Raw genomic sequence first — 21,669 nt, 5'->3', positions numbered from 1 at the left:
ACTGGAGATCTCCAACACCTCCCACATCTTGCATGATGTGTACACCATTGATCCAGGAGCCATTATCTCTACTCTAACCTGGTAGTAATACGCAAAGAAAAATTGACAAGACGCCTGAACCTAGCCTTCACCTCTCCTCACCAAAGCCTCTTGAGCCAAAGACTCCACTCCTCACTCTAATTCTGTTCTACAAACACCATGGCTGCTCTGTTTAAACCTTTCTTACTTTTATTAGCCCTAGCCAAATGCCTAACCCAAATGACCTTGGCAATAAGTCCCAAAAGGCCCCAGTTGTTTTTTTTCCCCAAATTTGGCAGTTAAATGCCATAAGCATTTGTCTCTGAGACGGCAATCTCCAAACAACGTTCTGATTAAGTTCAAAGTAACTTTTATTACAAGCACCTTATAAAGCCTCAGCATCACATCCCTGTTCTTGTATTTTGGACCTCTTAAAATGAATACTAACATTGTAATTGCCTTCCTCCCTACCAAATCTACCTGCAAGTTAACCTTTAGGTTGTTCTGCACAAGGACTCCTAAGTCCCTTTGCATCTGATCTTGTGGATTTTCTCCCCATTTAGAAAATAGTCTGCACATTTATTTCTTCTACCAAAGTGCATGACCATGCATTTTCCAACATTGCATTTGATTTGCCACTTTCTTGCCCATTCTCCTAATCTGTCAAGTCCTTCTGCAGCCTTCCTATTTCCTCAACACCAACTGCCCCTCCACCAATCTTTGTATTCTTCTGAAAACTTGGCAAAAAAGCCATCTATTCTATTGTCTAAATCACTGATAAACACCATGAAAAGAAGTAGTCCCAACACCAACCCTGTGGAACACACTAGTCACTGGCAGCCAACCAAAAAGGTTCCTTTTATTCCCACGTGCTACCTCCTACCAATCAGCCAATTCTCTTACCATGCCAGTAACTTTTCCTGTAATACCACGCGCTTTTAACTTAGTAAGCAAACTCACGTGTGGCACCTTGTCAAAGGCCTTCTGAAAGTCCAAATATACAGCATCTTCTGCATTCCCTTTATCTATCCTACTTGTAATCTCCTCAAAGAATTCCAACAGGTTCCATAGGCAGGATTTTCCCTTAAGGAAACCATGTTGACTTGTCCCATCTTGTCCCGTGTCACCAAGTGCTCCATAATTTCATCCGTAACAATTCAATCCAACATTTTTCCAACCACTGAGGACAGGCTAACTGGTCTATAATTTTCTTTCTGCTGCCCTCCTCCTTTCATAAGGAGTGCAGTGACATTTGCCATTTTCTAGTCCTTTGGCACCATGCCAGAGTCCAATGATTTTTGAAAGATCATTAATAATGCCTCTACAATCTCTTCCGCCACGCTACCACTTTCAGAATCCTAGGGTGCAATTCATCTGGCCTGGGTGACTTATGTACCCTTAGGTCTTTCAGCTTTTTGAGCACCTTCTCCCTTGTAGTAATACTGCACTCACTTCTCTTCCCTCACATCCTTCAACATCTGGCACGCTGCTTTGTTGTATGCCCTCTCTTTTGCTTTTACATTAACCTTGACTTCCCTTGTCAACCACAGTTGCAATATTTTGCCATCTGAGTATTTCTGTGTTTTTGGAATGATTCTATCCTGCACCTTCCTCACTTTCCCTAGAAACTCACGCCATTGCTTCTCTGCTGTCATGCCAGCCATCATCTCCTTCCAATTTACTTTTGCCAATTCCCCTCTCAAACCACTGCAATTTCCTTTACTCCACTAAAATACTGCTTTGTCAGACTGTACTTTCTCCCTATGAGCTCAATCATATTGTGATCACTGCCTACTAAGAGTTCTTTTACCTTAAGCTCCCTTATCACCTCAGGTTCATTACATAAAACCCAATCTAGTATAGCTGATCCCCTAGTAGGCTTAATGACAAACTGCTCTAAAAAGCCATCTCGTAGGCATTCAGCAAACTCACTCTTGAGATCCATTACCAACCTGATTTTTCCAATCAAGATCCATATTGAAATCTCCCATGACCATCATAACATTGCCCTTTTGACATAACTTTTCTATTTCCCATTCCATTTAATATTCCATATCCTACCTAAAACGCTTTTTGTAAGCTATAGTAATTTCCCCCCCAACAATAACAATCTTTTCAAAAACACATGCGGAGTCTTTCACTAACACTTTGCTGCATTGGAGAATGTTTCTCACCTGTTATCTTTGGTTACAGGAATATTGCTGCCATCCGGAATCAACTCTTTAACTTCCGTTAGACCAAATGTTTCTACTGTAATCTGATTAAGAATTGAGGAAAATTAAAATCACAAGCAAAAATCTTAAAATATTATCTGAACCATTGCTTAGTTTTATCAAAGACAAGAACCACAGGAGGCCAAAATAAATCAGAGCTAGCAGAGACCAAAAATTCTAAAAATTCTTTTTCTAGAGTTTCTCCTTTGTTTTTTTCAGCTCTTTCCTCCTTTTTGGGATTATAAGCATATCAAAAATACACAGAAGGATATTGTTTTATGTACTTAATACATTGTCATTTGCTTTTTTACGTTTGTAGATTGATTCAGAGGTATCTCTCAGAAAATCCCTTTAAATACCAGGATTAAACAGTAATTACCCACAAAACTTCAGCTCAGATGACTAGTTCAATGTTAAACATCTGAAAGACTGAATACATACAAGGTAAGCATTATTTGTCAAAAGGGGTGAAAATCAGGGATAATTCCAGTCAAGATGGCGTGTGCATACAATGCTCCTTTGGTCGACACCTCTTAGATACAACCTCTCTTTTATATCTTTTACATTTTTTTTTCATCTTTGATGTGATTCTGGAACTCTTGGAGCCTGTGATTTGCTGTTTGGAGATCATTTGGGTGTTCCAGTGCTCTGCAATCTTCCAGAGGATTCTGGGAGGCAGAGGCTGTGTGCGGGAACTTCACGGTGAGCAGGCTGTGAGCTGATGTTCGACTTCATCTTGCCAATTAAATCTTCCATTTTCACCAATTAAAGCAACGAGGGAGATTTGAAACATTGAGCTGAATGTGGAAGCTTGGATATTGTTTGGGTGTTTTGGTACTCTGCAGTATCCAAGAAGATTCCAGGAAACAGACAGTGTGCACAAACTTCATGGCAGGTCAGCTGCTGGATGTGTCTAGACCCCATTTTGCTGATTAAAGCTTCCATTGTTTGTCAATTAAGATGATGAGCGAGAATGAAGCAGCGAGGCGAGTGCAGAGGGTAACTTTTGATTGCTGTGTACCGGAAAGGGAAAGATCTGCCACTGGGCGTGGAGTGTGTTCCCCAGGTTTTCTGCATTTTGGCTGTGGATTTCTTTTTAATATTCTGTGTCTTTTGCCCGAACTCTCCTGATTTTTTTTTTGTGCTAGGCGGAGGGATTTGAGGGTTGATATACCTGTTCTGCTTTTGTTATTTTTTTTGTGAGGGAGGAGGGATTTGGGGGCTGAGGTGCCTATTCTCTTTCTGTTTGTTTTTTGCGAGTGGGGAGGGGGGAATTTTGGGGGGTTGATGGTCGTGCTGCCTTTCTTTTCTTTCCTGATTTCATGGCTACCAAATAACAATTCCAAGTTGTACACTTTGATAATAAATGAACCTTTGAACATTTAAATACCATATGGCACCAATACAGGAAGATTACCTCATTATACTATCAAAAACAGTAAAAAGCAATATCATAAGTTTATCTTCAACACTAATGGAAATGAAAATGTTTCAAATTTGAGGAATGAATTTGAAAATGATTCATTGAAATATATACACTTCCAAAAATTTATCCACACACAAGACCGAACTATTTATTTAAAACAGAAATACAATCAGCTCTGATCACTAAACCTTTCCACTTTTTACTCAAATATATTCCTACTAACTTTCTGCCTTTATCTAATTTATTCCTTCCTTCAACATGCAATTATAGACCCATACAAATATATCATCAATCCTTTATCTATTAAAATCAGGTACTAAAACAAAGATATCACATATGACTTATAGAGTTGTACAGCATGGATACAAGCAAGCTGACCAAAATGCCTAACAGAGCTGGTCCTATTGCCTCCAAAACATTCTATCCATGTATCTATCCAAATGTCTTTTAAATGTTGACAGCAATTCATTCCACATACCCACCATCCTTTAGGGGGAGGGAGAGTTGCCCCTTAATCCCTCTTAAATATTTTCCCTCTTACCTCAAATCTATGCCCTCTGGTTTTAATGTTTACAAGAGACTGTGACCATCCACCATATCTGTATCTTGTCAGGATTAACTGAAAGAAGAGATAGTAAGAAATTTTACTATCTCTTCTTTCAGCTAGTCCTGATGAAGGGTCTCGGCCCGAAACGTCAACTGTACCTCTTCCTATAGATGCTGCCTGGCCTGCTGCGATCCACCAGCATTTTGTGTGTGTCATTTTACATCAATGCGAATTTCACATTGAGGTCAAATATTAAACTGCATTGATCAAACTTACTTTAGTTCCTCCCTCAGATTCCTGACACCTACTGACAATCACTATATTTAAATGCGCTTTCAGATTCTCCTTTCGATATTGACTTACTGTGAAGTTGAGGGAGAACATGTCTTCCACGTCATCTTCTGGGTAATCAAGTAGCTGCTGCATACTCCTAAATAAAAATTCACACATTGATAGAGAAAAACTGATTTGATGAAAGCTGAATACACGCTCAAAATCCGTGTTTTCAAAGATGTTACTTATTATAAAAATTATTACCATAATAATAATAATCAGCAGTGATTCAAGAGTTATCAAGCAGGTTGCATGTACACCTTTTCAACTTTCAACAGGAAAATAAACATTTAAATTTAAACTGCAAATATTATTGAAAGACTTATTTTATTTAGAGATATAGTGCAGAACAGCTCCTTCCAACCCACTGAGCTGCACTGCCCGGCAACTCACTTATTTAACCCTAGCCTAATCACAGGACAATTTACAATGACCAATTATCCTACTAACCCATATGTCTTTGGGGTGTGGGAAGAATCTAGAGCGCCTGGAGGAAACTCACATAATCACAGAGAGTACATAAAACTCATTACAGAGGGTATTGGAAATGAACACCAGCGCCCCGAGCTATAATAGCATCGTGTCACCTGCTACGCTAACAATTTACATGGTTGGAAAATTGTAAAATTACTAATAATTGTTGATGATGAAACTAAATAATGCAGTTAATTTCTGAAACCCATATAGAGATTAGTTTGCAAATGTTGTCATTATTTATTTTGTTTATTTTATCCAAAAGGTGAGTAAGAAAGACCAAAAGTTGGAAGGCCAGAATGTGAAGGGTACTTGAATGAATAAAATAATGTTATATTAACTAACCTGCCAACAGTAGGCATTAGTTCCTTCAGATCATCAAAAGTAGGCTTCTGATTTAGGAGTTTCTTATACAAAGCCAATGGAAAATGCAGATCAACGATTGTGAAGTTGTAGATGGCAAGACCACAAACGACACCAATCAAATGAAATAAATCAATTTCTTCAAAGGTCTAAACAACAAAAAAAAAGAATTGTGATTGCATCATTGTAATGCTTAAATGGTGAGGCATTGCACAGATCCAAAGTTAATTATTCACAATAAGGATATCAATCATTAATATTGCAAAATTGGTAATGGTAACATTTTAATGATAGATCACTAAAAACACTCAATTTCAGAAGATAACTATATCCGTATCATACTCAGGCATAATAGCCAATAATCTGCTATTATTTGCTTTTCTCACATTAGTAGTTGGATTTTACTTTTGAAGCCTTATTTAAAGCTGACTTTTAATAGTAGAATACAATATACTCAATAAAAACATTGAGCACTCCTACTGGGTAGCCAAAAGTAGGAAGCAGCAAGGCCAAAACATTCAGAATTGACTCAGTTTGTTAGATTAGATGAAAATAAAGAGCAGGAGTAGGCCACTTGGCCCCTTCAAGCTATCTCTGCCATTCGATAAAATTCAACTCCATATTACATCAACATCAACTGCATAATCGCACTTACTCTTGTAATTTTTTTCCTATTCCTGTTTAACAATGAAAAATTGTTTTAAAATTAATTCATCTGCTTTAAAAATGTTCATACACTTTGACCATGATCCTCAGAGAAATTTCAAGACATTTTACTATCAGAGAAAAATATTTTGCTTCACCTGTTTTAAATTGAAAACAGCATATTAAATATTGACTCCCAGTTCTAGATTTCCCAGAAGAGAAAACTTCAAGACCCTTCATGATCATATACATTTCAAACAAGTTCTTGTTCTTTCCTCTAAACTCCAGTATACAAAGTACTGTCCAACCTTCCTTCATAAAACAATCTGTTCATTCCTAGTATCAGTCTCTTAAACCTTCTCTGAAATGCTTCCATACACTAACATTTAACCCAGTCATGTAATTTCAGTACTCCAAATAGGGTCTCACCAAAACCCTAAAAACTGAAGCATAATCTACCTATTTCTCCAGGCAATTTTCCTTACAACAAATAATAACATTGCTAGCTTTTCTAATTACTCGTTGTAATAGCATTTTTTACGCATGTGTCAGGATATGCAGATTCCTCTGCATCTCAGAGCTGAGCACTTACTCACCACTTAAGTAATACACTTTTTCATTTTTCCTACCAAAATGGCCAATTTCACACTTTTCCCACATGATACTCCATTTGTCAGATCTTTATCCACTCATTTGGCCTATTAATATCAATGATCACTTTAGTCTATCTATGTGCTCTTCATAACTTTATTTTCTATCTTTGCATCATCAGAAATTTGAGCTACTACAATATTGATGCCTCATTCAGGAATTGTCAATAAATTGTAAATAGTTAAGGCCCCAGCACTGATCCCTTTGACACGCACTTTTTTCTTGCATCTTACCTATTCTGGAAAAAATCACACTTATGCCTACTGTCCTTTTTCTGTTAGTCACTCTTCTATTCATGCCAAAAATATTACCTCCTACACCATGAGCTTAATTTTTTTGTGTAGTAACTTTTGATGATATCAAATGCCTCATGTCAAGATTTCCAGATACCCTGTTTTCTCTTTATCCATAACAGATTACTTAAAAGAATTATCTTCTCATTTGCATCATCTGCTTCTTACAACCCAGAGAGGCTCTGGTGACATTTAAACAGTAGTAACTGGTAGGGAGGAGATTTTAAAACTTTTTATACCTGATATGAAAACCAGATAAGCCTGGACTCTTCATAATACTGAAACATGCCATACTTAGGATCCAATAAATCTCTCATAATCAAGAGGAAAAATTCCTTACGGACTCCTCCAGCATCCACAGCTTCTTCTCCAACAAAAATAACCTGTGTGTGAAGAGATGCTCATCAGTTTGCTACAGACTGTTAAAAACTATTTGATTTCACTGAAGAGAAATTGGTGACCTGGGAAAACACAAAATTCCTCCATTAATATAATAATTTTCAATTGTTGTCATCTCCTCTTTAAATTTCTTGGGTTTTCGCAACCTGTACTAGCTCTACAGTCATGAACACATCATGTAAATTTACAAATATTACTAGGTCACAATGGTGCTACTTCAATAAGGTAGATCATATAGTTCTGTAACACTGTTATTGTGCAAAGAATAAAAAATATAGGGCCCCAAGGGACGATAAGATTAATTAGCCCCCTGTAAATTATCCCGAAAGTATAGTGAATGGCAGAATTTGGTGGGGATTGTTCAGAACGTGGGGAGAGTAAAGAAATGGCATTCACATAGGCTGGTGCAAATGGAAGGATGATAGCTGGTATGGACTCGATGGACCTAAAGGACTGTTATGTGCAGTATGACTCATTTAGTGACTAAATCAAATTTCAATTTTCGTAAGTGGCTTTTTGGAATTTTTAACCATTGCTTTGTAACTTGTACAAATCTGCTATTTCTTCTATGTAAATCCCACATGTCTATTATAAAACCTAATTAAAGCCAAGCACAAATATAATGCAAAGTACATTAGTTGGAATTTGATGCTTGGACACCAACGCAGAACTCAGTTTGATATCATTGGAAGTAACTGAGGTTTCTCTGCATGTGCGAAAGGTTCAGTTTTAATAGCATTAGGTGGGATACTATAAATGCAACTGAGGAGGGCCCTGGTAACCTTTGCAGTACTTTGTGAGAGTGGTGGTTGATAGTTGGCATTGTAGTTTGATTACCCAGTGGATCTCAAAATGCATCAATGAACCATAACAATGGATAGAAGTGCTTAGGTCCAAAACCGTTGGTCTGTAAGATAATGAAAAAGTTATAGAATAAGGTAATAAAATGCTTTGATTGTCTTTTGGATATGTCCTGTGTTTTAAAATGATCATTCCTAGTTGACATAGACAGCCATGAATAGCTGGCTTGCCCTCAACTTGCAAACCATATTCTTGAACTTCTGCAGTCGTATGAGGTTAATTAGTTAGAATCTGGATCCACCTAGTACATTACAGCCAAACATACTTACTTCCTACAAATCAAAGTGAAGCCATGGTACCTGCATGAGTCCTAACATGCCTGTTTGCTGGCTGAGTGAAGCAGTCGTTCTTCTATTCCTTCTCCAGGAACACTCCTAAATCATTCTCTATAATTCCAACTGTATTGTATCTGACCATAAAGCCATATAACATCAGAGAAGAATTAAGCCATTCAGCCATTTGGGTCTGCTCTCTCATTCAACCATATTTTTCCTCTTAATTCCATTCTCGTTTTCTCGCTGTAACCTTTGATGCCTTTACAAATCAAAATATCGCATTATCAAGTAATTTGTTCTCCACAGCCATCTATGCAAAACTTATCAGTATTATCATCTTCACCACGACTTCCACTCTGCTCTCAAACTCATGTGGATAATTTCTGACGTTCTCTCCCTTTTCTAGATCTTTACATCTTCATCTCAGGAGACAAACTATCCACAAATATTTACTATAAACCCACCAACCTCCATGGCTACTTAGACTATACCTCTTCATTTTGTCTCTTTTGAAAGGATGCCCTTCCTTTCTCCCAGTTTTTCCATCTCTACTGTATCTGCTCTCAAGATGAGGATTTCTGTTACAGAACATCTAAACTGTCCTCTTTTTTCTGGAAGTGTGGTTTCCCTTCTGCTGTGGTTGATGGAGACTGATTTTGTATCTCCTCAGTTTCTTGTACTTCTTTGCACACCCTGTCGCCCCAGACAGAACAGAGATATAGTTCTAGTCCTTACTTTTTGTTCTATGAGCCTCTGCATCCAGCACATCATCCCTCTTTTTTCCCCCATTTCTGCCAGCTGCAATGAGATCTGCAACCACAAGCTATGTAATCTCCTCCCCATCGCTTTCTGTCTCCTGTACTGACCACTTCCTCCATGACTCCTTGGCCAGCTCATCCTTTCACACCTATCCATTCCTGACCCCCAGCACATTCCCCTGCCTTCAGAGTAGATGGACCCTTGCCCTTACACCTATTCCCTCACCACCATTCAGGTAACTAAGAGCTCACCTAGGTGAAGCATAGGTTCATGTGCACCTCTTCCAACCTTGACTACTGTATTTTGTGCTCCCATTGTGGCCTACTCTACATCAGTAAGACTAAGTACGGACTGGGTGGCTGCTTTGCAGAGCACCTGCATTTAGTCCTCAATGGCCATCCCAAGCCTGCAGACCATTTCAGCTCGCCTTCCCATTCCCACACAAACTTGCCCATATAAGGAATAACACCTTATATTCTGCCTGGGTAGTCTACAACGCAATAGTATGAATACTGAGTTTTCCAATTTTAGGTAACCCCTCCTTTTTTTTTTAACCTGCCTAGCATGCTCCCTTCTGATCCTCCTCCAGTGCTCTCACTTTTGTCCCTTTTACTACAATCCTCTTAGCTCTCCTTCACCCATCATCACCCCCTTCCGGTTCCCTCCACACATTATACGCACTCCACCCAATCTGGTTCCCACTGCTTTTCACCTCTCCTCTAATGATTCCCATTCTCACCTTGTTTATTTTAACTGTATCCAGCATTATGTTAGCACTTTATGTTATTGCTCATCTCCCTTTAGAGCTGTCACCTCTCTTCAGACCTCCTTCCATCTTTGTTTTTCCTCTGTCCACCTCCATCTATCACTCACCTGCACATTCCTTTGCTAACCTGCCTATCTGCCTGGTATCTAGCACCCTTCCTCAGTCCACCAATTGCCTTGAAATTCTTCCTTGACATTCTCCTTCTCCTCTTTATACTGGCTTTGTTGCCTTTCCAGTCTCAGTGCTGATACAGGGTTTCCACCTGAAATGTTGACAATTCCTACCCCTCACCCCAAAGTTGTTATTCTATCAGATTTTTTGCTCCTCCAGATTCCAGCATCAATACTCTTGCCTTCATACAATGGAAGTCACTAATTTTGGGTTCATAAAACATTGTTCAAAAGATACAATAAAGAAATCATAGAAATGAACTACCAAAATTAGACAAGGTGCATTCAGACTATTATTCACAGAAAACGTTACCTTTAATGGTTTCTTGAAGTCAACGTTCTTGCTTTTTCTCAATACTTGCACAGCATCTTCAACAATATGGTCCCTTCGTACAATCAGCACAAGACAAGGATTAACTGTATCGGCCACAGGCAAGAAAAAGGATGAAAAGTTTTGTCTGTGTGCCTGGTCAACTGCCATCTGAAATGTGGAAAAAGTTAGGAATTGGTTTAATGTTCAATATATTTTAAAAAACACTAAGATAAAAGTGGAATGATTATCAGAAACCAGGATAAAAACATCTAAAGGTATGCATTTTAAAATAATTTCACAAAGCAGTAGAACATTTTCTATGGCAACAACACCAAAGCAATTCATATTTTAGTAATTCAATTTGACTGCCAGGATCTAGATCTAATGTTTAAAACAAATCTCCAAAGTATGCATAACTTTCCCACCTTTAAATGAGATCTTGATAAAATTTCATGTCTCAGAATAGTTCTTAGCATTTCAAAGATGCCAAGACATTGCCCACTATAAAAAAATTCCACCTCAAGTTACCCAGATTTTCTTGGAGTGTGGCATGTTTTTAACAAAGAATTTATATCCAAAATCAAAATATAGTAAGGACACGGTTAAAAGCAAAACCTAAAGACTTCCTATTATTATCACCCCTAAGTAGCTATTTTACAATTTGATCTTGAAACTTTGGGTAATTTTCATCCCACTAGGGAGGGGAATGAAAGAACACATTCGTCTACTTTAGTTACCTAAAACCTGATTAAAGCCTCATATAACTTAATGAGTCTTCATTCTTGTTACACTTATCTAAATACTATCTCAGGGATAGGTTTCTTCCATGGGTGAGGTGCATAAATGAAACTTGGGCTTTGGTTTTACTGGAAGCTTAGACAAAACAGATGAAAGCAACTTTAACTACATACAAACATTAATAAGCTTATCTTTTAGACAAGATTCCAACTAAGATATCAAAGTGTGTAAAGGCAAATGATGGTAAGACATTTAGGACCAAGATGAGGAGAAACTTCTTCACCTAAGAGTGGTGAACCTGCAGAATTCTCAACTACAGAAGGCAGTACTGACCACGTCACTGAATATAGGTAAAAAACAGTTCTAGACAAAAGGGCTTCAAGAGTAGAAAAAGTAGGAATTTTAGTATTGAGACAAGAGGATCAGCAATGATTATACTGAATGGCACAGTGACTTGAAGGGCTAGATAGCCTTTCCTTTTTGTTTTTCTATGTCTGTGTTTTACCATCATAAAAATAAAGCTGGTTTATAAATGTTCCAACATTAGCTTCCATTGTGGTAAGTTACTCCACTTGCATATGAAATAACAGATTCTGAAGATAATCAACTTAGCTGTATAATCATGTAACTGGGTTGATGCTATTCCCAATACACAATCACGGTGTTTCCCTACCACCATTATCAATGCTGCTTTTACCAGCATCTCCAATATTTCCCGCACATCTGCTGCACCCAGTCGTAACAAGGATAAGGTTCCCCTTGTCCTTATCTGTCATACCACAAGTACATGGTACATGGAGCTTTGAAGAATAGAGGGCTATGGGTAACCCGAGGTAATTTCTAAAATAAGGACATGCTCGGCACAGCTTTGTGGGCCAAAGGGCCTGTATTGTGCTATAGGTTTTCTATGCTTCAAAGTTAAGTCTCCTTATGTAGCACATTATTCTCCTTAACTTCTGCCATCTACAACAGGATCCTCCCAATAAGCACATCTTTCCCACCGCCTCTCCTGCTCCACTGTCCATGGGGATTGCTCTCCATGTGACTTTCTTGACCACTCATCTCTCTGCACTGGTCTTCCTCCTGGCACTTATTCCTATAATCAGTACAAGTGCTACACCAGCCCTTGCATCTCCTCCCTCACCGCCAGTCAGGGCCCCAAAATGTCTTTCTAGGTAAGGCAAAACTTCACCTGTGTGTCTGACTGGGTCATCTACTGTATCTGGTGCTCCCGAATGCAGTCTCCTCTACATCAGCGAGATCCAATACAGATTTGGGGGGCTGATTTGTCGAGCACCTTCACTCTACCCATTGCGACATCCCATTTTCATTCTGACATATCTACCCATGACCTCTTCTACTGCTACAATGATCTGGATTTAATTTATTACACTGGACAGCAAATTATTTTTTGAAAATGTTGCTTCCTCAAATGTTTTGTGGTTATGATAGACTGCTTGAAGCAGAACACAAATATAGTCTCAGACTACCTAGGAATTTGGAGAAACAATAAATTAACTTTTATTGAATATAATGTATTTCATTGTATAACAGTGTTGATGCTTTGCAATAGTTCAACTAAGATAAAAATATTTTGTTGATGATTTTCATTTGTACTCAGTGTCTACGGCTTCTCACTCAAGTGCTCAACAATAATCAGCCAGCATCGGTGGATTCCAGTTGCCCTGATAGTGTTTCTCCAAGACAGTAAAGGCGATAACCTTTCACCATGCTCGTCACTGACAGTGCCAAAATTTACAGGGAAGTAGTCTAAATGGGAATACAGAAAATGAATCTTTAGTGATATATTATACTTCATGGTTTTGTATGCTTGAAGTATGTTGTTAACCAGCTGCATGTAATTTGCTGCTCTGTAGTTGCCAAGAAAATTTTCAACAAAATCCTTGAATGCGTTCCATGCGATTTTCTCTGGTTCAACTAGAAGTTCTTCAAGTTAATGACCTGTTTGATTTGTGGACCAACGAAAATACTTTCCTTAACCTTGGCATCAGTTAGACTGGGAAGCATCTGTCTCAAATATCGAAATCTTTGATGGAAATTTTTTGTGTCATTTTGCCATCCTGATGATACGAGAGCAAAAGGATCATGTGACCGACTGGTACTTCTGTCTGATCATTATCCAGTCTCTGCTCAGCCATGAGACCTGTGCCACATGATGAAAGCCTTCCAGTACTGAAGCTACCAGAGACATGGAGTCTAGGGGAGGTGGACAAAGATGCCACGAAGCTCGAGGCAAAAATGGAAAATGACACTTGTACAGATACAGATTTCAAACCCTTTATGTCGAGTGTGCCTCATCTGATAACTCAATCTGTTGGAGGCTGTGTTTTTGGCGAGTTGTGCTTTCTCTCACTCTCTCATTGGTGGGCAAGAGATTGTTGCCAATTCTTGAGCCACAGAACTCGAAAATAAAGCAGTGCAATGGACTTTTAACACTGTAAATCAGTGAGTTGTTTTGTTACATCTCTCCTCTCGCTGTGAAAGGGAACACCTCTTTTTCCCTTTAATAGGGAGAGAGAGCTTGTGACATGTCAAATTGTCAGGTGAACAGTTAGTTTTTGTTGTACTGCAGATCATGGTGTTCAGTGGGGACTTAGCTATTGTATGCTTGGTGGGTGGAGGGTGCAGATGCTGTTTTGCAGAAGTGGATGAGGCTGAGTCATTGATTTGCTGCTGTTTGTGCATAGGAGGGGGAGTAGGGGGGGCTTTGGTGTTCTAGCATTTTAATTGTCACTCATTCTTTGGGGCACTCCTGTTTTTGTGGATGTCTGTGACAAAAAATATTTCAGGATGTATATTGTGTATATTGTATACATTGCTCTGATATTAAATTGAACTACTGAACAGTTCACTATCACAAATACTTCTAAAAATAGTCAAACAATATGCTATGTAGAGTATGTGCGTCAACTTGAATAAATATATATATGCAAATGCAATGCATAGAAGTGTGTGTGTGTGTGTGTGTGTGTGTGCGCGCGTGCGCGCACGTGCATGTGAGAGAGATGCTTTTATAGCCTTTCTAAAACTGGTGTTGCCATGCAGCATCTGTCCTGCCAAAGCATGCCTGGACAAGATAGAAAATTTTCAGCTTACATTGTTGGCAACATTTGAATTGATTTGAATTATGAATTGAAATAAAAAACATAGGTGAGTTCAGAGAAAATAGTGTGTGAGAGGGAAATTTCATGGTGATTTTCATGACCAGCAGCCCAAAATCCACACCCAAAAGTATTCAGGAAGCAAGTACTTCAAATTCAGTGTATTGATCACATGTACATTGGAACTTACAGTAAAGTACATCATTTGCATCAGCAACCAACACATTTGAGGATGTGTTGGGGACAGCCCACAAGTCTCACCATAATTTCTGGCCCATAATGCTCAGCAGAACAAGGTGCAGCTGACATTCTACAAGCAAGAAACCCCTCTTTCATCCCCCCCCCCACCCATGGGTCCTGCCACCCCAGGAAAGGCTGCCTCCAGGCCTCCATCCTCCAGACAGTGGTGCCGGACTTACAGACACTGGGCTTTCGACCTCCAGGTTTGCTGACCTAGAGGATTCAACCTTCTACCTCCGGACTTGCCAACTGTGAGCTTCCATATCCGGACTCAGGCTGTAGGAGTGATACCTTATATTCCGTAGGAGTAGCATCCAAACGGATAGCATTAATATTGATTTTTCTCCCCCTCACTCCTTCACTCTTTTCCCATCCTCACTCTGGTAACTCTCTCACCCCTTTTCTCCTTACCTGCCCATCTCCTTCCTCTGGTTCCCATCCTCTTTCCAGGGGTCACTTTCCTCTCCTATTAGATTTTTCTTCTTCAACCCTTTACCTCTTTCACCTCCCAGTTTCTTTTATGATGTTGCCAACTGCTTACACAAATAACTTGCAATTTTGCTGCAAAGAAGATAGGCTGTACATAGAACATTGGCTTATGACCAATAGTGAAAACAATTATGTGGATTTAAAGCTTTCCCAATATCAATATCACAGTTAAGTGACACAAAATTCTATGTAATTTTGACCACAATCATTCATTATAGCACCCTGGATCAGAGAAACATTTCTGCAACACCCACCTTACAGGAATTCCTGTGCTAAGAAAGGGATTTTTATCATCCTTTCAGTTTGGACCTCAGAATTATTTGCCAGTAAATTGGTGAAGTCTAAAGCAGGATTCACCTTCTGGAAAATTATGCAACTGAAGATCATCAACAGCTGGAAAGGATCCCAAACGTTTAAATATTTTTAAACTAAGTCATAGCAACAACCAAACAGAAATTTTACCACTTGTTTAGTCTCCAAATTATAAAATGAAGGATGTTTACTAAGGTAGCTCTTTTTTTTAAGAAAAGGTGGTACCTTGACAATTTAAAATATCAATATTTACATGATAAAGTTGTAGAGGCTGTTTTTTAAAACCATAATTTATAACGTCAATCTAGCATATAAAACAATAAAAACTGAATGGTACTAAATCACAATTCATTGTTTCTGATGAATATATAAATTAGAAGCAGAAATACTTCATTCAATCCTTTAAGCCTGCTTCTGTTTCATACGTCAGTGAAGTTGTGGCTGATTTGAATACAACTTCAATTCCCCATTCTCTCAAAACTCTGGTAACCTTTCATCTCATTTGTCAAGAATCTATTTACTTTTGTTTTAAAATATCCAGAGTTTGACCTGTTCTTTGATGAAGGGAGTTCCAAAGTCTAATGTACCTCAGAAAAAAATTCCCTCAACTGCCTCGAACAGATGATCTGAGTTTTATGCTGTTTCCTAGTTCTAGAAACTCCCATAAGATGAAACACATCAAGATTCCTCAGGAGAATCATTCAGATATGCTCTCATTTTTCTAAACTTCAGCTAACAGAAATCTAGCCTGACCAGCACTTGCTCAAAATACAGCAATTTATTCTAAGTATCAATTTAATAAAGAAACCTTGAACTACTTTCAACGTATTAATATCCTATCAAATAAGGAGACTAATATTGCACACAGTTTAGGCAGTCCCCAGGTTACGATTGGGATCTGTTCCTGACAACTGTACATAACTGTAATTGTATATACATTAGAAATGAATAAAAACAATATGTGGGAGATGATCACAGAAACAGCTCTGTCGTGAGAGCAAGCAGGTGCAGGAAGAGCAGCTGCCGGCCAGCTGTACTGACTTAGTAAGTAAGCAAGTGAATTTGCTCAGTGTTCCTAGTTCTGCTTGGCTTCACACAGGAGATTCTGCTGATGCTGGAAATCTTCAGCATATAAACACAAAATGCTGGATGAATGCAGTAGGTCAAATAGAATCTATGGAGGCGAATAAACAGTTGATGTTTTGGGTTGAAAACCTTCATCAGAACTGCATTTTGTGTCTGCTTGGCTTGATCTAGCCCAAGTGTTGTGGCTTGGAGCCATAGTGGTGGGGGTGGGGAAGGGGGCAGAAGGCACACAGAAATGCTCCACTCCCACCTAGCAGCATCCCATCCATCCTGAATGCTCATTTGTACAGGCTGTCCACAAGTTAGGCATTCCTGTGGAGGGTCTAAACACCAAATACGGTTTCATCAATGCCCAAATAATTGGAGCACAATTTCCTGCATTTCCTCCTTCCCAACAATAAGTGCTAACAGTTTTCAAACTTTCCTAATTACTTGCTTCACCTGGAAACTAGCTTTTGTGAAACATTCACTTGGAAATAGTCTTTTGTGACACATAAAAGACAGTGATATGAAACATTGTTTCTCTAAAAATTATTGCTCTCTGCTGAATTTTTTTTGGGATATTCTGATTTGCAACACTTGCTCTGATAGACATGTCTAATATTGCAGCAATGCTTTCTCTTACATAAACTTCACTTTAAATACATTATAATAGGTTATTGTTATGACTTTAATGATTGACAGACAACATACTCACCTGCATTTGTAACATGGCATCGGTCTGCAACAATGTGGTTTTTGCTTGAGCATCAAATACAAATGGGTAAGTACAGATTGTAATCGGCATATCCGGCAACTAAAACAATGTAAATGAATAAAGTTAAACGCATTAAGCTGGAGTCAAAAGATAGATTTCATCAGGTCCTGGAAATGAATCATTGAACAACAAACAATTGCATGCAGCAAACAGGAACTAGAAATTGACCATCTATATTAATTGAATGAATTAATGGAGGTCTCATTTACTCTCTGTCAAAATAGCATCATGAGATCATGACACCCACTTGACAGTGCACCTCATCTGTAGTATGGCACTGGATTGTTAGCCTAGATATTCTATGGAAATCTCTGGAATGGAACATAAACTAAATCACCAAATGAATAAAGATGGAACAGCAACACCATATAGGCATCTCAGCATCAATGTCACAAATGTACATTTTTGTAAAACCTTATTCAAGGTCTTACTAAGACAATTCTGTTCCAATTATTATTGGTACATTTGTTATTTTAAGTTTCATGACTATATCTGCTTTTAGATCAGCTTAAGTTGTCTAAACTTACTCAGTACAGTGTAACAGTAGAAGACATTGTAAAATGATTTGTTATTTTAAAAATGCAAACACGAGGAAATCTGCAGATGTTGGAAATTCAAGCAACACACACAAAATGCTGGTCGACGCATTTGGTGATTTGTTATTTACTGGCTTGTGAATGGCAAATCTAAAGAAAAGAGTGCAACCAATCCTTTGAAACTTAGGGATTACTTATTTTGGATTGTTTGACAATATTAAATGGCTGAACCCCATCTACAAGCCACAAAGCTGACCAACACCTCCAGCTATTAACCTAACCAACTACTATCGCTTATCATTTCCTGTCAGAATCACTTTGCACTTGGATACTCCTGTCACGTTATGTACATACAATTAGTCAATGTACACAGGTAACCTTATGTATTTATATCTATTGTGTTCTTTATGCTTATTGTGTTTTCTTTTTAATGCTGCATCTGATCCGGAGTAACAATCTTTTCATTCTCCTTTACACTTGTGTATTGACAATAGACAACAAGTAATATTTGTTAAACTGCACTTCTGAAATGCAGCATAGGTCTGTCATCCAGAATTGCCGCATGTATTTCAGGTGTGAAATTATGGATAGTTGCAGCTGAAGAACTTATACCATATAATTCTTTTCTAGTCAACTTTTTCTTTTACTTGACATTAGTTAATTAGGTTCAGTTAAATTGATCATAACATCTAGTTTCACATGAAGTCCATAGAAACATTATTCAGAACTTTTAAGTATAGACAAAAATCTTTTACTTACTACTCCATATACTTGACGTTGAAGCCAATTTACATAATCATTTCTGATGTCTATTAAGTCTTGTATTTCATGGATATAGAATTTATCATACTGGATTATCTGCCCAGCTTTCTCATTCACCTGAATGAAAAGAATTGAAACACTCCAAAATAAGTTTTGAGAGCACTGTTTTTAAAGTAACAAAGTAAAACTGAAGGACAAAGTCAAATACAACATCAGTTATCAAGTATATGCAAATGCAGTTTGCATGAACTTACCCTATGAAGAATAGCCAATACTTCCAGAGAAGTTTTTAGAAAATTATTCCATGTTATTTGCTCAGAATTAGGCATGCCAACCTCAGCCAATTTCAGAAGAAATACTACAACATCCTTATAAAGTTCCACAACCTTCTTAAAGAAAGCAGGTTCCAGTGCTGCCCACCAATTTTCTAGGACGGATGGATGAATTTGAATGGGTAAATGGCATTTCAAAAGACATAACACACATGTACAAGTATTATAATAAACCTCAGGCAAGTCAGGTATCATCAGGAAAGAGAAACAGTTAACGTTTTGGATCAGAATCCTGTGCCACACTGGGAAAAGAGAAAATCAAGTTAGATGAGAAGATGGGTAGAACAAAGGGAATCTCTGATAGGGAGAGTTCAAAAGTTAAGGAATCTCTTTCTAGGTACAGCCTGACCTGCTGTGTGTTTCCAGTTTTGCATTTACACAAAAGCCCAGCTGTTGTTTTAAAATACAAGATAGCAGCTTCCTGATTTAGATGTCTTAATTATGGTTAGATGGGAAATAAATACTACAAAAGTGATATCATATGTTAATCAACATTTTTTCAATTTTTTAAAAATCTGAACTGTCAATCAGGATATTTTCAATTAGTTTTCATATATATAGGGAGCTTAAAATTAAGCAATATTAGGAGACAGTGATCATATGATAAAATTCACCCTGCAGTTTGAGAAGGATAAGATACAGTCAAATGTATCAGTATTACCGTAGAGTAACGGGAATTACAGAGGCATGAGAGGATCTGGCCAATTTTGATTGGAAGGATACACTAGTAGGGATGATGGCAGGATGGCAATGGCTAGAGTTTCTGAAGGCAATTAGGAAGGTGCAAGATAGATACATCCCAAAGATGAGAAGTAGTCTAAACCGAGGATTAGGCAACCATATAATGGTTGACAGGAGATGTCACAGACAGCATAGAAGGAATAAAAAGCCAGAAGGAGAAAAAAGATGAAATATCATGATAAGCTAACTAATAATATGAAAGAGAATACTAATTTTTTAAAAAAAGATATATAAAGAGTAAAATAGAAGCTAAAGTGGGTATCAGACCACAGGAAAATGACGCTAGAAGGGTAGTATTGGGGGAACAAGAAATGGCAGATGAACTTAATATGTATTTTGCATCAGTCTCTACTGTGGAAGACATTAGAAGTATGCCCGAAATTTGAGAATGTCAGGTGGAAAAATGAGTTACTGCTATTACTAAGGAGAAGATGCTTAAGAAGAAAGGTCTGAAGGTAGATAAATCACTTGGGACCAGATGGACTATAACCCAGGGTTCTGAATGATGTTGATGGAGGCATTAGTAAAAATCTTTCAAGAATCACTAGATTCCAGAATGGTTCTGGAACAGTGGAAAATTGCAAATGTCACTCCACCGTTTAAGAAGGGAGAGAGGCCGAACAAAGGAAACTATATGCCAGTTAGCCTAACTTCTAATTAAGGATGAGTTTTTGTGGTACTTGGAAGTACATGATAAAATAGACCAAAGTCAACATGGTTTCCTTAAGGGGAAATCTTGCTTGATAAATCTGTTGGAATTATTCAAAGTACATTTATTATCAAATTATATTATTGTTATATTGTATCCAACCTTGAGATTCGTCTTCTTGCAGGCAGCCACAAAGAAACACAATAGAAGCCATTAAAAAACCCACACATCAACCAACAAACATCCACTGTGTGAAAAAAAGAAACAAATCATGCAAACAATAAGTTAAATAACACGCAAAACATTAACTTCAGAGTCCCCGTGTTCTTTGAGGAAGTAATAGGCAGGATAGACAAAAAAACGTCAGTGGATATTGTTAACTTGGATTTTCAGAAGGCTTTTGACAAGAAGCTGCACAAGGCTGCTTAACAAGATAAGAGCCATGGTATTACAGGAATGGATATAAGATTGACTGGCAAGAGGAAGAGTGGAACTAAAGGGGGTCTTTTCTATTTGGTGCCAATAATTAGTGATATTCCAGAGGGGTCAGTGTTGAGACTGCTTCTTTTCACATTACATATGTTAATATTTTGGATGAGGGAATTGATGGTTTTGTAGCCAAGTTTGTGAATGATACGAAGATAGGTGAAGGGGCAGTTAGTGTTGAGAAAGTAGGGAGTCTACAAAGACTCAAGACAGTTTGAGAGAATGTGCAAAGTGGCAGATGCAATATAGTGTAGGGAAGAGAATGGCCATGGACCTTGGTAGAAGGAATAAAACCATAGGTTATCTTCTCAACAGGGAGAAAATTTCAAAAATCAGAGTTACAAATGGACTTGAGTTCTTGTGCATTATTCCCTCAAGGTTGAGTCAGTGGTAAAGAAGGCAAATGCAATGTCAGTATTCATTTCAGGAGGACTAGAATGTGATGCTGAGGCTTTACAAGGCACTGGTCAGACTGCAGCTAGAGTACTGAGAGTAGCTTTGGGCCCCTTTTGTAAGAAAAGGTGTGCTGACATTGGAAAGGGTACAGAGGAGGTTCTGGAAATGAAAGGGTTAATGTATGAAGATCGTTTGACTTCTGGGCCAGTACTCGCTGCAGTTCAGAAGAGTGGGGGGGGGGGAAATCTCATTGAAACCTATCAAATATTGAAAAACCTAGATGAGCAGAGAGGATGCTTCCTGTAGTGGGTGAGTGTAGGGCCAGAGGGCATAGTCTCAAAATATAGAGACATCCATTTAGAACAGAGATGAGGAGAGTAGGCATAGAGTAGTGAATCTGTGGAATTCATTGTCACAGATGGCCATGGAGGTTAAGTCATCAAGTGGGTTTAAAGCAGAGGGTGATAGGTTCTTGATTAGTCAGACATCAAAGGTTATGGGGAGAAGGCAGGAGAAT

At 38.2% G+C, this 21,669-nt stretch overlaps 1 protein-coding gene across 2 annotated transcripts in view; it reads right to left on the bottom strand.

Annotated features, from left to right (window-relative positions):
- herc4 (HECT and RLD domain containing E3 ubiquitin protein ligase 4) overlaps nt 1-21,669 on the bottom strand; it is a 111,428-nt gene that overhangs the window by 19,212 nt on the left and 70,547 nt on the right. The window contains exons 14-21 of one of the 2 annotated variants that reach the window (XM_072239162.1): nt 18,803-18,975; nt 18,546-18,665; nt 17,191-17,289; nt 10,507-10,674; nt 7,203-7,346; nt 5,357-5,523; nt 4,568-4,634; nt 2,193-2,275 (exon numbers count right to left, since the gene is read on the bottom strand). In XM_072239162.1, the coding sequence (XP_072095263.1) occupies nt 2,193-2,275; nt 4,568-4,634; nt 5,357-5,523; nt 7,203-7,346; nt 10,507-10,674; nt 17,191-17,289; nt 18,546-18,665; nt 18,803-18,975 (1,021 nt within the window). The other variant, XM_072239163.1, reaches the window with a different exon arrangement.

Source organism: Mobula birostris, chromosome 21, assembly GCF_030028105.1.
Source record: "Mobula birostris isolate sMobBir1 chromosome 21, sMobBir1.hap1, whole genome shotgun sequence".
Taxonomy (NCBI): domain Eukaryota; kingdom Metazoa; phylum Chordata; class Chondrichthyes; order Myliobatiformes; family Myliobatidae; genus Mobula; species Mobula birostris.
Note: the sequence above shows the minus strand (reverse complement) of the source record. Positions and strands in the feature narration are given on the sequence as shown.